The sequence below is a fragment of the Rhagoletis zephyria genome, unplaced genomic scaffold (assembly GCF_001687245.7).
Source record: "Rhagoletis zephyria isolate East Lansing unplaced genomic scaffold, Rhagoletis_zephyria_1.1 Rzeph_scaffold_00035, whole genome shotgun sequence".
Classification (NCBI taxonomy): domain Eukaryota; kingdom Metazoa; phylum Arthropoda; class Insecta; order Diptera; family Tephritidae; genus Rhagoletis; species Rhagoletis zephyria.
The window spans coordinates 466098-481437 of record NW_016157119.1 but is presented as its reverse complement, the minus strand read 5'-3'; the positions used below and the strand labels follow the sequence as shown (position 1 = coordinate 481437).

General features: G+C 33.5%; 1 protein-coding gene across 17 annotated transcripts in view; it reads left to right on the top strand.

Moving 5' to 3' along the window:
* Positions 1–15340, top strand: part of Mbs (Myosin binding subunit) — an 88185-nt gene that overhangs the window by 14013 nt on the left and 58832 nt on the right. For 16 of the 17 annotated variants that reach the window (XM_017618939.1, XM_017618932.1, XM_017618910.1 and 13 more), the window contains 7 exons: positions 12561–12673; positions 12813–13113; positions 13185–13444; positions 13519–13613; positions 14217–14372; positions 14899–15021; positions 15117–15210. In XM_017618939.1, the coding sequence (XP_017474428.1) occupies positions 12561–12673; positions 12813–13113; positions 13185–13444; positions 13519–13613; positions 14217–14372; positions 14899–15021; positions 15117–15210 (1142 nt within the window). The remainder of the gene's footprint in view (positions 1–12560; positions 12674–12812; positions 13114–13184; positions 13445–13518; positions 13614–14216; positions 14373–14898; positions 15022–15116; positions 15211–15340) is intronic. The other variant, XM_017618948.1, reaches the window with a different exon arrangement.

The following is a 15340-nucleotide window of genomic DNA, read 5'->3' as shown; positions in this document are numbered from 1 at the left end:
CATCGGTTTCTTTTTAGCCTGCAGGTGTCCCTTAGGATTTTCCCACGTATGATGACACAAAATGACTAAGGTCACCAGTGCGTCAAGAACACTATACACCACTCAAAAAAATTAAAGTTAAATAAATAGTCTATCAAGCAACCATTTTAGTTCTTTACTATCGAAACCAGATAAATTTTCGCGGACCCCCACTTATAACTCGTGCACCCCCATATTTTTTCACGCCAACGTAGACCCCTGTTGAGTTTTCCGTGGACCCCTGTTGAGTTTTCCGTGGACCCCTGTTGAGTCTTCCGTGGACCCCTGTTGAGTCTTCCGTGGACCCCTGTTGAGTCTTCCGTAGACCCCTGTTAAGTCTTCCGTGGACCTCTGTTGAGTCTCCCCTGGACCACTTTGGGAATCACTGGCTTAAATGATATACGATTAGCTGTTGCCGTGCTTTCATCACTTCCTTGAGCTAAATGCATGCTCTGCCAGTACTCTATTGTTCTGGATATACACATGATTATATACATACATACAGTGACGAGCAAAACTGTAACATGGAGTAACACTTTTTATTTCAGCTGTCGCTATCTTTCCAAGTTCTAACGACATTCATACTGTTGTTGTATATTTTTATTGGTACATCTTTGCTTCCTCTGTCATAACGATTTGAAGTCAATTTAACAACATTAACAAAACCAGCAGACAAAAATGTAAATTAAGGCAAATGTTACAGTTTTGCACTCACATATTTTTAATAACATTTTGACAATTTTCACAGAAAAAAAGAATTATTAACAGAATGTTCAGTATGCTTTTGCTTTATTTAGTTCCTGGTTGCAATTTGGAATACCTAATGTGCATGTCTGTAAAAATTCTGGAGGTATAGCCTCCCATATATCCTTGGTGTGCTTTCACAGCTCATGTACTCCATTGGACGGACTTGGATACTTAGTAAGATGCGCTTTTAGTTGATTTCGCAAATTCTCGATGAGATTCAGGTCCTCGGATTGTGGAGGTCATTTCAAATTAGCAAATTTATGCTTTTGTTCCAGTCTTTGCGAACATGTGCAGTGTGTTTTGGTTGCTTTTTCAGCAGAAACTCTAATTTTTTCGACTACATCTTGCAAATTTTGTTGAAATTTGAACAGATACTGTTCCTTAGGCATAATGCGTACAAACGGATCAACAACATTTTTGAAATACAACCCCAAACTAATATTGACCGACCACCGTGATTCACAGTTTGCCTTACATGATGCGCTTAGGCTTAATTTGGGCCTTTGATCCAATACCATGCCCGGCCATTTGATTGAAAGCGATTAATTTAGTCTTGTCAGACCAAATAACCCTCAATTAAATCTTAAAAATGTGTTTTTTATTGCATTCTGTAAGGCCTAACATATCCCAATAGGCAACGGTCCGGTTTTTGTGCGATGCAGCAAAACGCTGCCACACTCGCACATGTATTTTGATCAAATTTGCTTTTTTCTTCGTTTATGATACATTTTGCTCAATTTGGCAATTTTTCGCCTCACTATCTACTGATTTGCATTCAATTTTAATGCTACTACTTGCTACTAAGTTCTCAAGATATCGGACTGAAATATATTTTGACACACTTCCTTTGTCCTTAGTAACACTTTAGGCTATATTTTTTCTCAGTCTTAACATTTTCATATGGCAAACCCCACAATTTTTTGCCACTTTCACTGCGGTCCCGCCTTTCCGCAGTAAACCTATTATTTACATTTATGCTTCCTGATTAACCATATTATTTATTGGTGATCACTTCTTGAATAAATTAAAATACAGAAAAAAGTCATCTGACTTCCAACTAAGCAAACGATAACTGTAAAATGCAAAACTGAGAGTGAGTGCAAAACTGTAACATTTGCCTTAACTTACATTTTTGTCTCCAGGTTTTTTTATTGTTGTTGGATTGACCTCAATCGTTATGAGAGCGGGAGTAGGGGTGTACCAATAAGAATATACAACAAAACTATGAAAGTCCTTAGAACTATGAAAGATAGCGGTGGCTGAAATAAAAAGTGTTACATCATGTTACAGTTTTGCTCGTCACTGTACGTATGTGTAGTATGTATGTAGTAATTCTCTGCATATTGCATCGGCTTTTATATAAAATATTGCCACTTTGTTATACTTCCTTCTTTACTCCCACTCAGAGTAGGGCTAACGAGATGACACATTTTAATTTGATTGTTCCAAGCGCTAAGGAACGATAAAAAAAACCACTCATGCTCAAATTACCCATACCATCGACAGTAGATAATAGCGTTAAAATAAATAAAATGGGCTACAAAACTGCATACTCAGAATCTCCGGAAATCTAATTAAAAAAGCTAGACATTTTTACAAAAGTTTGTTGATTTTTTTTTTTTAATATTGCACAAAGTTAAATCTTGGATTTACACGTGTTATGTTAAAGAACGAACTATATTTTTATAAAACAATAACCAACATTAAATAACAACAAACATAATATGTTAAAACTTGTCAAAATGTAGTGCGGCTATTATTATTTCGATCATTGTATTTACTCAACTGCGCAACTGATTGCAGGAATTTACTTTTTCTTTTGTTACCAAAAAAATTCCTCGTGACTTATTTACATTTGTAAGGATTTGTTTAAAAATCGTATTTATAGATTTATTAACTCAATAGATTTTTAATTTGCAGAATTCGTACAATAAATGCCTTGAGAAAATCGTAAAATTACAAAATATTTGAAATGTTTAATTTCATCCCAAACCGCAAAACATTTTATGGAATTCGAACATTTCCAACAACCACGAACTCATGTATCTATGTATGTAACAACAATTGTGCATTTGATTTCCATACAAGTGCAGCGCTATTGTGCAAGTATATTTATTTAGAAAACCAGCAAAAGAATCACATTCAATACAAACTCTTTTCAAAATTACTTTTCCATTGGCATAACCAAGCAATAATTCACAATTCCAAAATACGCACAAAACAAGAAATATTCCCCACACGCCCTCTCCGTGTGTGTGTGTATGTCTGTTACGCTTGTATGTTTGTATTTTCATCCGCACAGGGAATTGCGAAATACATACATATGTATGTATGTACGTCGGTGCGTGCATTGCGTTTCATTGCAGTTCATAGCGCGCTATCTTCCTCTGCGTCCCCACATCCTCTCCAGCCCATCGGTTGCACTTGGCTTCTTACTTGCCCATACATACATATTTGTTATTTTACTTGCGGGTATGCATGTGATTGCGTGTGTGTGTGTGTGTGTGTGTGAGTTGCATGTGTCAGCGCTGTTGCAACAATTCTGGCAGTAGCGTCATGCGTAGCCTGTCAAATTGTTTATTGCCACAAAAAATACATAAAATGCAACTTTGTTGTATGATTTGCCTTTTGTTGTTGTCGCTGAATTTTGTTTTTATTTTTTATTATTTATACTTTTGTTTTTGTCTCTGGTGTGTTGCTTGCATTCTTACTGCTTTTTTCGTGCAATTTTTTCTGAAGTTTTCAACAACATTCCACTGTTTGGTTGCATTTTTTTCGTTTTTTTTTTGTTTTTTTTTTGTTTTACTTTTATTGTTGCTGACATCGTACGATTGATATTTTTCATGACGTTGACATTTCGTCTCTTTCGAAATTGCATTGATGACGTAAGATTTTTGCGAATCTGTATAGAAGTCACATGTGTGCGTGTAATAAAAATTACATTTTTGTAAGATTATATTTTTAGCAATTTAACTACCATTTTGATCAGGCAAATCAGAAAACATTAATTTGGCGATTTTTTGGACCTAAAATTTGTGAAGTTTTTCATGTACATACACATTCGACCTTCGATTAATCGATTCACAAATGGCATTTCTAGATATTAAGTAATGGAAAAGGGAAAGTCTTCCTTGTTCTCTGAATTAGAAAAAATTGTATTTTAAAAGCTTAAATTCTACTTGAAAAATGTTGTATACTGTTTCCTTTTAGTTGAAATCAACGATTTATATTTTTCATAGAAATAATTGCGCAGCATGGATATACATTAGAGTGGTCCAATTTTTGTATGGAGAAAAAAGATTTCATCCAAGAAAATGGGACACCACCTTACATTTTTCCTTTTGACATTTTTAACATCTATACCAACGTTCAGTTTTCTACTGCAACCAATACAGGGTGCTCAATGGCCTTGAAATGCACTACTATGAAACTGGCAAAAATATTGGTGATTTTTATAAAAAGCGACTGTTACCATGACAACTGAAGCGTGTGGTATTTTTTTAGATAATTTAAATTTGAAATATATTTTAGGTTACTTAACCAATTTTTTTTTTATATATGTACACAATATTTCTATAGTAAAATATGAGCATCCTCTAAATTTACATATACCTAACGTAAAGTTTGGTATCAGCACCTCTTTCGACAAGAGGAAAAATTTTGGAAGGTGCCCCAAACCCTATCTTGGAAAAAATTTTGTTTGGACCACTCTAATGTACATACATAGTCACATGGGTACATTTGAAATAAAAAACATTTTTTAGGAAATTTTTCATTTTCATTTGATTTTACATTAAAATCATTATGTGGCTACACAGCGAATGCGAATCAAGATAAGAGCATATTTTTGGAATACTTAAGCATTAATTGCTAGAATGTGAATTTTGAAATTGCAATATGTTTTTGATTTAAACCTGGATGTTTGCCAAACAATTTATTTTGAAGAAATAAGAAATCGCAAAACGGCTAGTCGGTCAAATGGCGATCGCCCACTCAGTCTTGGTTGAACATAAATATGTACTTAAGTACTACATATGTATGCATGTATTTATATGCACATTGTGTACATACATACATATGTATGTATATCGCCATGTAATTTGCTTTGATCTATTATGTTTTCCTGTTCATTAAGGCGGAACTTATATTTTGAAGGCAATGGCAATAAATAAATGATGGTTGGTAATTTTTCGGAGCTTTCTAAAAATTTTGGAGTTTTTCAATAAAATTTCGGATTTGTATTTTTTTAATTTCTCAATTTTTTTGGTTTTTAAACTTTTAGCTTTTCAAAATTTTCCTGAGCTTTTAAAATTTTTTTTCGGAGTTTTTCGAAATTCGGAGTTTTTCAAAACTTTTTCTAAGCTTTACACAGTTTTTTTGGAGTTGTAAACTTTTTCTTTTTTTTTTTTGAATTTTGTTTTGGGGTCTTTAATTCTTTCGGGGTTTTTTAATTTTTCAAAATGTTCAAAATATTGACGAACTTGTTGCTCGTTATGGGTTTTTAAAAATTTTCGAGGTTTTGAAGTTTTTAAAATATTTTCGAAGGTTTTCACACTTTTTAAAATTTTTTCGTAGGTTTTGAAATTTTTTCGAAATTTTTGTATTTTTTTTTAGGTTTTAATTTTTTTTTGGAGTTTTTAAAATTTTTTTTTTAATGTGTACCAAATTGTTTTCGGAGTTTTTCCAATTTTTTCAGAGGTTTTTCAAATTATTTTCGGAGGTTTGCAACATTTTTTGGAGGTTTTCAAATTTTTTCTGATGCTTTCAAATTTTGTCGGAGGTTTTTGAATTTCTTCTGAGCTTTTAAATTTTCTCGGCTGTTTTAAATTTTTTCTGAGTTTTTAATCCTGGAAGTCCTTTGTTAGATTCGACTAACAACAATCGTGTTTCGCTTCGTACCTCTGAAGTTATTTACCTTTTTGTTTATTATATGTAACAGAAAATAATATGTATTTAATATTTTGTTAATGTGTTTTAAAAATTATAAAGAACTAAAAATCATAAAATGTATTTTCTTTTTTTTTAACTTTTTTTTTTTTTTGTTATTTAAATTCAAAGTTTGTATTAGTCGTCTCGACTAACAAGCCCGCAGACAGGTTCAAAAGTTTTCGAAGCTTTTAGACTTTTTTTTTGGAATTAAAAATCTTTGTTTGTTAAATTTTTTATGGCGTTTTTTAATTTTTTTCTGAGTATGTATTTAAATTTTTTCGTAGTTTCCATTTTTTCCTATTAATTTTTTTCCGAGCCAAAAAAAAATCGTAGTACTCAAAAAATTTTCAGAGTTTTTAACCCAAAATTTTGGGATTTTTAGAATTTTTGTTATAACTTTTAGTGGTTTTTTTTTCATATACTATATGTATATCATATACTATATGTATGTATATGCAACGATACGCGCCTTTTCTTTGCTCAAAAAATACCACGCAAATTTTGACTTAAAAAATGAAAATTAGAAATCTTCTAAGCGTAGTACAGAAAAGAATAAAATTTCCAATTATACACATTTTTTTGTTTTAATTCTAACGTTTTGTAAAGTTTCTGATGTTATATTTGTCTAAGTTTTTTTTTTTTATTGATGAATTGGCATAAGGACACCAAGAAAATGCATATGATAAGAGTAAAATTATTTGTTGACTTTCAGATGCCTAACGAAATAAAATTCAAATTCATTGATGTAATTAAGTAGAATTTACCTTTCGGCATACTAATTACTTGTAAATACATACTTATGTACGTACTTACTTACTTAAATATGCACAAAGCAGCTAGTGATAGCGAAATTCTTGCTTTCAATGAAAAATTCTCAAGCTTCTTCCGACGACTGAGTCTTGTCGTTGTCCATCTATCGCTATTGTCGTCGCTATAGCCCAAAGCAACCACGCTGAAATGCATTGAAGAATGCAAAAGTCTTAATTTTTTCGTGGTTTATTGTCACATTGGCAGTAGCAGCAGCAGCAATAGCGCTGCCGATTGTACTTTTACTTTTATTCTATTCTAGGTTTGTATTGTGTTTTTGTGCGTTGTTTTTTTTTGTTTTTTGGTTCTGATTATTTTATTTTGTTTTTCGTTTTTTTTTTCACTTGCTTTTGTTGATTTGTTCATTCTGTGCGCACCAACAACAAGTGCGCTAAGAATTGTGCGCTGCTGCGTCGCTTTCAGCATAATAATAGAAACTATTAGCGCAAGTTTAATCAAATAAAGTGTTATTCACCCCATTTGTTACTCAAGCGCATGCATACCCAATGCGTCTGCGACGAAGTAACAACAACAATAACAACAACAACAACACCAACTAAAAAGTACAATACTCGCTCACTGCCCAGTAATGCAACTGCATTTTTAAGTAGTAAAAGTGTAAGTGCTAGAAAAGCAGCATACTATACTCGCATACCTACATACATACATACATACCTATGAATATTTTTAATCATGCCCATGAGTATGTACAAACGTACTCTTAAGTATTGTTTAGTAAATATGTACATATGTATGTATGTGCATTCTTGTGTACATAGTATGTGTGTAGGTTTTTGAAAAGCGAATGTAAACAAAAAGCATTTCGTAGCTAACAGCGTCATGCGAATCAACAAAAATCACGCAATCCACGATGTAAATATTACTGAAGCGTAAAGAAGATTCGATAAAGAAAAAAGAGATTTCGTTGAAAGCGTTTCCAAACACACGCTATGTTACTCATACGCCCCGCCCCGTGAGTGGTCAAAGCGCTGTTTACATGAAATTTTATGCTACTTGTGAGTTTTTCTAGTATATTCGGGGAAATCTCTATGATCGGAAGAAAAATAAAATAATTTTCAATTTAATATTAATTTTGAAAAAAGATCATCGCGGCCGTTTGGGTATAGTTTTGGTTAGATATTTAATTTTGCTTTTCTTTGGGACCACATTGACTTGCTGCAGTATCAGGGAAGAATATCTATATATATAATATGCGAAGGTATTTTTTGTCCAGGACAAAAGATCTGTACCGACGCCCGATTTTCAAAAATAACATGTCAAATTAAAGCGCTTGGTCTGCAGATGTGGAAATTGGGTTTACTTTACTTTAAAAAAAAATTATATTCAAATTATTAAAAAAAAAACTAATCAATTATTTCAAAGTGAATATCAATCGAAATGGTTTTGAAAAGCTTTATTTCTTAGCTGAACGATAGGAGGGTTGCCACCTGTTTAAAAAATCATATTAGTTATGTATCACCATATGGGTGGCAAACGAAAGAGGTTGGAGGAGGAGGAGTGTTAAAAAATCTTTATTTTGAACGCTAAGAATATTTTTGAGGTGTTGGGAGAGTGTTTAAAAAGTTAAATACAAATTATTTGATAAATTAAATTAATTATTAAAATATGGATATCAATTAAAGGGAGTTTGAACAAATTTTATTTCTGAACTGTATTTAGCGGGGTTGCCACCTATTTGAAAAATCAAATTCCACTTAATTCATCAGTTAATTAAAATATCTATCGCAATGTCCGGCGAAGGAGAGTTAACAAGGATTAAGCTAGAAACTACTTTTGAAGAGGGCTGCCACCTGTTTGAAAGGACTAACTTAATTAACTAATAGAATAGGTATATGAAATAAAAAAAAAATACCTTAGTCAAACGAAAGAATGTTAAGAAATCTTTGGTTTGAATATTTGAAATGTTTGAAGAAGGTCGCCACGTGTTTAAAAAGTGACATTCAAATTATTCAATAAGTTGGATGAATTATTAAAAGATGGGTATCAATCGAAATGGGTTTGAAAAGGCTTTATTCCAGATTTTTTATTTATGAGGGTTGCCATTTGTTCGAACAATCAAATTCAAATTAGTTCATTAGTTTATTGAGATACATGTGTATCATAATGTCAAACAAAAGAGATTTAAGAAGATTTTAGTTTGGGAACACTTTTAAAAAGGAGTTTCAAAAATGGGAGGTCAAACTTTTTTAATCCGTATAGGGTGATTTGAAATCTGACGAAATTGAAAATATGCACTATGCCAGACTGGCACTCGGATCTCTTATAACTCTGACTAATATTTGGAATATTTTTTAAGTTTTTGCAATTCGATTTTGGGCGTTTTAACGCCATACGGGTTCACTAGTAAATAAATGCTACTCTACAGTGACATCAGACCTGAATTTTAACGCTTATATGACGGCAACAATGATCCGTTTGGATGATCAGTCCTTGAGCCTGTTTAGTATACATACTATACCTAATTAGTGGCAAGTCTAAAATGTTATTGTACCTTTGAAGGCCACGTCCTTTAATTTAACACCCAAAAAATGCCTTCGTGTATTATATCTAAGGTAGTAATTTTTAAATATGTGGCAACCCCACTAAAAAAATAAAATAGAGGCTTATTGCACATCCGGAGACCATACCCTTTCAATAATGTATTTAAAACCAACGCGATTTTTTAACCGTTGAAACGTGCACTACATTCAACGGCCACATATATGTATATGTAAATTCAAGACTTTAAAGCCTTTTTTTCTAGCCTTTGATTTTTTGGATTAAGACACTCTTGCATCAAATGTGAGATATGTAGATTTGAGCCCTTTGTGGAACAAGGAAAGTTGTTTCTTGGATCTCAATTACATTCGAAGCTCAGCTAAATTCATATGGCATCAGTGACTGAATAACAAATAATAGGTTAAACAGACACATCTACTTAACAAGTTGCCAACAACGACCCGCCCCAATTGAAAAGCCCTTTATTTGTATATTACATCGGTTAAAACTCCGAATTCGTCAAAAAATATAGGTTAATACTACGATTAGAACGTAAAACAAATGTATGTATGTATGTATGCAGGGCCGGATTCAAGCACAGGCTAACTAGGCGCTAGGAGGCCCGTGCCACATGAAGAATTAAAAAAATTATAAAAAGTGAAAATTTATATATTTACAATCTTTAAGAACCGTAGCTGGCACTGAAGGTGAGTCCTTTTATACCCTAATCGAAGAGAATTAACATTATATGTTAGTAAGCAAAGGAAAATGCGTCGATTTGTCGAGTCGGCAGCGGGTAAAGAGAGCACGCGTGCCATCGCCACAGCCATAGGGATCAGGTCTTAAGCGATCGGAACTCAAACATAGCGAGGTAGAGAAGTGGCAAATCGCACCACAGAAAGAGCCTAGGGGCCCATAGATACTAAATCCGGCACTGTATTCACATATGTATGTAGTATGTACTATTTACATGTCTGTGTAGTTTATGCAAATATGCGCCTGCAGACCCATTGACATATTCGCTGCGTGGAATTATACAGCTTAAAAGGCGCTGAATTTGCGAGCATTCATATTTTGAATTGCATTGACGGCATCCACCCAATGTTGTGCAATCCCTTACATTTCAAATATCATTTATACAAACTATATACATACATATAGTATGTACATAGTTAGCTTAATCGCTTTCCCAGATGATCCAGCCATCATTTGTGTAGATTGTGCAAACTTTCAAATCGTTTGTGTCGCTTTTGGTTCTATAAACACACATTTCTATGGGCATCCGTTTGGATGTTTGTATGTACATACATTGAACTTTTCTACATAGAGCTTAGTAAATATTAGGGACCCGCATGGAATTTCAGCTGTTTAAATGTGTGTATCCTCTCTTTTTGTACACATCAGCATATCAGCGCAAATTTGGAGCGTTCATCGGCCTTTTTGTTTGCATACTTTGCCACAGTCGTTTTATTTTTTTTATTTGAACTTAATTCTATTTGCTAAAATTCTTTTGTAGTTTTTTTGTTTTGTTTAAGTTTTAATCTTCATCTATGGCATCTGTTAGCATAGTCTTCATTGTAGTTAGTATGTATGTATGTATATTTGTATATTCAATGATGTCGTTCTGTTTTTAGCAAAGGCAATAAACTAAAAGAACTTTTTACAGATTTTAGCCGTTAAAAAGGCGGTCATTTGTCAATTTTAGGGCTGAGAGTTCTATCCATATTTTGTTTTACTATTCGTATAATTCGGTTATTCGAATTTAAAAATTACGAATAAAATATATGTAGTAATATTTATACATAAATGTAGCGCAGTTTCTTAAACACCTAATCGCATTCCTCATAAATTTATCAAATTCCATAGCCTTCCAGTTGTGTTAACACAAATCTTCTACATACATACATATGTACGTATGCAAATTGATAAGGCAAACACTAGCCGCACTCAGTTGCGGCATAAGCAGCCAGCGTCGCTTTAATAAATTAACATTTAAAAATTCTTTCAAGACGTATCAAAATGAATTGTTTGCCAAAATAGAATATTTTTAATGGCTTTTTGCTTTTGTCTTCTATTCCTAATTTCCGTTATCAAATTTGAGGCATAAAATTTAAACAATGCGAGCGAAAGCAAAGCCAACACTCGCAAATAAACATACATGAATATGTACATTAGAACGTACCACCTTACAAGCAAACAATTTTTTTTTGCCCAAATATTTTTTGGCCTTATAACAATTTTATTGAGCTTGAGGCCGTTTCTAATGAAAAATGTTGCGTAAAAAATAATGATTAACACCTGGTTGAATTTATAGCTAGACAATAAAGAAAAAATTGTTGTACTGGAATAATCGAAATTCTTCTCTAGTAAAGTTTTTGGTAAGCTTTAATTTATTGACATTAGGCTGGTACGTTACGGTGATTAGAACTGAGATCTGGTGGGTAAGAACTAGAACGGAGTACTTCAGGAGGTCAATGAACTTTGAAGAAAAAAAACTGCCAAAGATGTGACAAAAAAAATATAAAAAGGCGACTCTTACGTTCGGGGAAAAAATGTTTTGTTTTTCGAAATTGCATTGCAAAAATACTTTAGGTTCGAAGGTCTACGGCGATTTTTTTTTTCTGGTACAGTCTAATGTTCATAAGTACATATGTATGTAAAGCAATCTGTGTTTTTGCACCTTCGCTAATATTTTGCTTTTGATTTTATGTTATTCAAATGTACGTATGTTAGCGAAAGAAGCGTCGAAGCATATGTACTTACTCTTCCATCATAGCGAACCACCTTGCGCCCAACAATCAGGTCAGCAAATTATCGCGGACTGGAAGAAGCGATGATATCATCGTCAATATTGTTGAAAATCCATTTCATTTTTCTGTTTAAATTTATCGCATTGGTTTTATTTTTATTTGTTTTGTTACTATTCTTCTATCAATAAATACTTTTTCCGTGAATTATTTTTTTTTTTGTGAAATTTAGTTTGAATTCATTCCAATTTCTTATACGTTGAGTGAAAATTAGTAGGTTCCTTTTTTTAAATGTAATTATTTAATAGCTCTTCTTCCGTTTTTTTTCCATTTCTAAACTTGATAAAATTCTTCAACGTATTTAGACATATTTTGTAATTCTTAAGGAATACTTTTTTAAGATTTTACGTTCCCTAAACAGCTTCCTGTCTATGATCAGGGGCAATTACTAGACCCTGTAGTAAAGCCGAAAATTCCAATCAAGGGAATCTTGTACATTTTAGTGTATAAGACCAATGCTGTCTGTGTTTTATTGAAGACGAGGTCTTTGAGAGCTGTAAATTTTCGATAAATGCTTCGATAACGTTATTGATAATTATAAAAGCCGAGAATGTGGTGGAGAATCTGAGAATAAGAAAGTGAGATAAAATAATTTATATAAGTGCGATAAAATGATCGATATTGTCTATTTAAAATTTTTTCACCTTTTATAAAAAAATCTCCCCCTTTATCTTTTTATTGTAATTATTTCCTTTTAATGTATCAACAGCAAAGTTATTTTATCTTACCACTATTACTTCTTTTTCATTTAAGGCTTGCATTGATGATAATTTAGAAATTGTTGAATTTCTAATCGAACATGGCGCTGATATAAACAGACAAGATAACGAAGGTTGGACGCCGCTACACGCCACAGCCTCATGCGGGTGAGTAAGCAAAGTGCTTTTGAAAGCGAAATTAAAAAAAAAAATTAAATGATTATTTTCTTCTTCACTTAAACTCTTTTGTCTCATTTTAATTTTTTTCGTTTTGTTTTTTTTTGCTTTTCCTTTCATTTCGCGCCAGCTTTGTGAGCATAGCCCGCTATTTGGTGGAGCATGACGCCGATCCGGCCGCTGTAAATAGCGACGGTGACTTGGCCGTGGACTTGGCTGTCGATATACAACATTTGCCGATGATGGATTTCATGCAAAAGGTGATGACTGAACACAATATCGACTGTGAGAAGGCGCGACAGGCGGAGGAGCAGCTAATGTTGAGTGATGCCAAAAAATGGTTGCGCAGTGATGCGTCCGAAGTGGATCGGCCGCATCCAAAAACTGGTGCCACAGCGTTGCATGTTGCAGCCGCAAAGGGTTATACTAAGGTACTGATAATTTTCATATTTCTTTTCAATTTTATTTTTAATTCTAACATCTATTTCATCGCTGCCGATAGGTTATAAGTTTACTACTCGCCGGACGTGCTAATGTCGATAAACAGGACAATGACGGCTGGACGCCGTTGCATGCTGCATCACATTGGGGCCAAAAGGAGGCAGCCGAGATGCTCGTCAATGCTATGGCCGATATGGACGTGCGCAATTATGCCGGTCAGACGTGCATCGATGTGGCCGATCGGAAAATGGCTAAATTCTTGGAGGAGCTGCGTAGCACCAGCAACAAACGTGTCAAACGTCGTCCTTCTAGTCAAATCAGGTTGCAAATTTTAATTTTTGTAAACACTGCATGTTTTGTAATTTTGTTCTTTTCTCATTGTTCTGTTGCCACAGAATCTCAGATAAAATTGAAAATCACATTGACAATACACCAACTAAAATTATACGAGTGGAAGTGAAGTCGGATCAGTCGAAGGATCAGGCAAATGGTACGTATGAACGCATAATAGCTGCGTTACTTAAGCTACGCATTAGATTTAAGAAAAACAACATATGTATGTATGTATATAGATATCTAATTAATTTATGATATTTCTTAAATTGCCTTAAACTGATTATCTTTCACAAATTTTGTTTCTTATTGCCAAATCCCAATGTTTGTTGCCGTTTTGTTTTGTTTTCTATGTTAATTTCCATTAGGTTCACATGGTCGTTAAATCCATTATGCACGTGCTTCCATTTCTCAGATTTTTGTATTATACATATTTTCGATTTCGACAATGTTTTCCACACTATTAAGTTCGACAAAGCACTGCCATTTGCATCTATTTTTTTTACTCATTTCTTTCGACACTATCGGTGGCGTTTACCACACGAGATTGTTGTAAATAAAATAAGTATACCAAAGTTTTATACATTTTGTATTGCATTGTTCCCAATTGTAACCGAATGTCTGTAAATTCTCGTTGCAACAAACACCCAATTTGTCCTTTTGTGCCACTACCGAAACAATCAACTTCAACCTGGCTCATCGTGTCCATTGTGTCGTATCGTTGGTTCCGTTTTTGTAAATACATATGTTTGCCTAACAGCTTCCATATCTGATATTGAACTGCCAATGATCGATAGTAGTGATCAACTGGATCAAGCCCATAATCTAGCGCGTATAGCTGAATATGATGAAACCGATTCTGAACTCACCGACTCAACAGAGAGCTCACATTCGACCAGCCTATCCGAACCTGAAGGTATCTTTTGTAAATGCGTGTGTCTGTGTGTTTGTTTTATAATGTGGAGCTGCACCATTTCTATGTACAATTAGAAGTGTGAATGGTTAAAGAATTAAATGTTTGAACAGGTTTTGTACGAGAGCTGACTCCGTAAGCACTTCTGCAATATAGAAATGGTGTAGCATGTTGGAAAATGTTCGTTTGGTGGTTGAAATTGCTTTTTTATTTACGACAATTTTAAGACATACACTTTTGGACTGTTGCGATTCATATGATTTAGACTTTTGAAAAGCTAAGTCATGCTAAGTTCAGTACAGTTTTATTTTAGCATTTCGTTGACCTATATCCTACTGATAGTTAACCTACGTTTTGTTTGGTATAATTTGGTTGTTTATGCGGAACTCGAAAGAATTATTATTTTACTGTTGCGTTCCACTCTAATTTGTTTATACAAAATTGAATTATATTTTACTTTTTTATTATTAGTTGGAGTGTATTTGAAGTATTGGCCTAACAGTTAACGCATATCTTTAATCAATTACAGATGAAAAATCTAAACAACCGACTGATTCATCCACAGACAACCAACCTGTTGAAGAAGAGGCGCCTTGGCGACGCAATAGTTTGGCACGTGTGCGCACACAAAATGAAAGTCCAACGAAAAATCGTGAGTGTTGCGTTATAAAATTGAAATTTCATACTTTAAAGAAAAATAACGAACGTCTTCACTAAATAACTATTTATTCCTCTTACATCTTTTAGAAGTTCCTGAAAAAGAAGTTAGTAAAACTAACAGCACCACAGAGCCATCAGATGTTATTTTGAGGCGCACACAGAGCTTCGAACACGATGAGAAGTGAGTAAAACGAGCACAAACCTATGTGCCACTAAATTTTAAACTTTTCCACGTGAAATTTGAATTTATGATAATTTGCAAGTTTATTTCTTTTGCCAAATTTATGGAAACATATTTTGCTACCATTTCT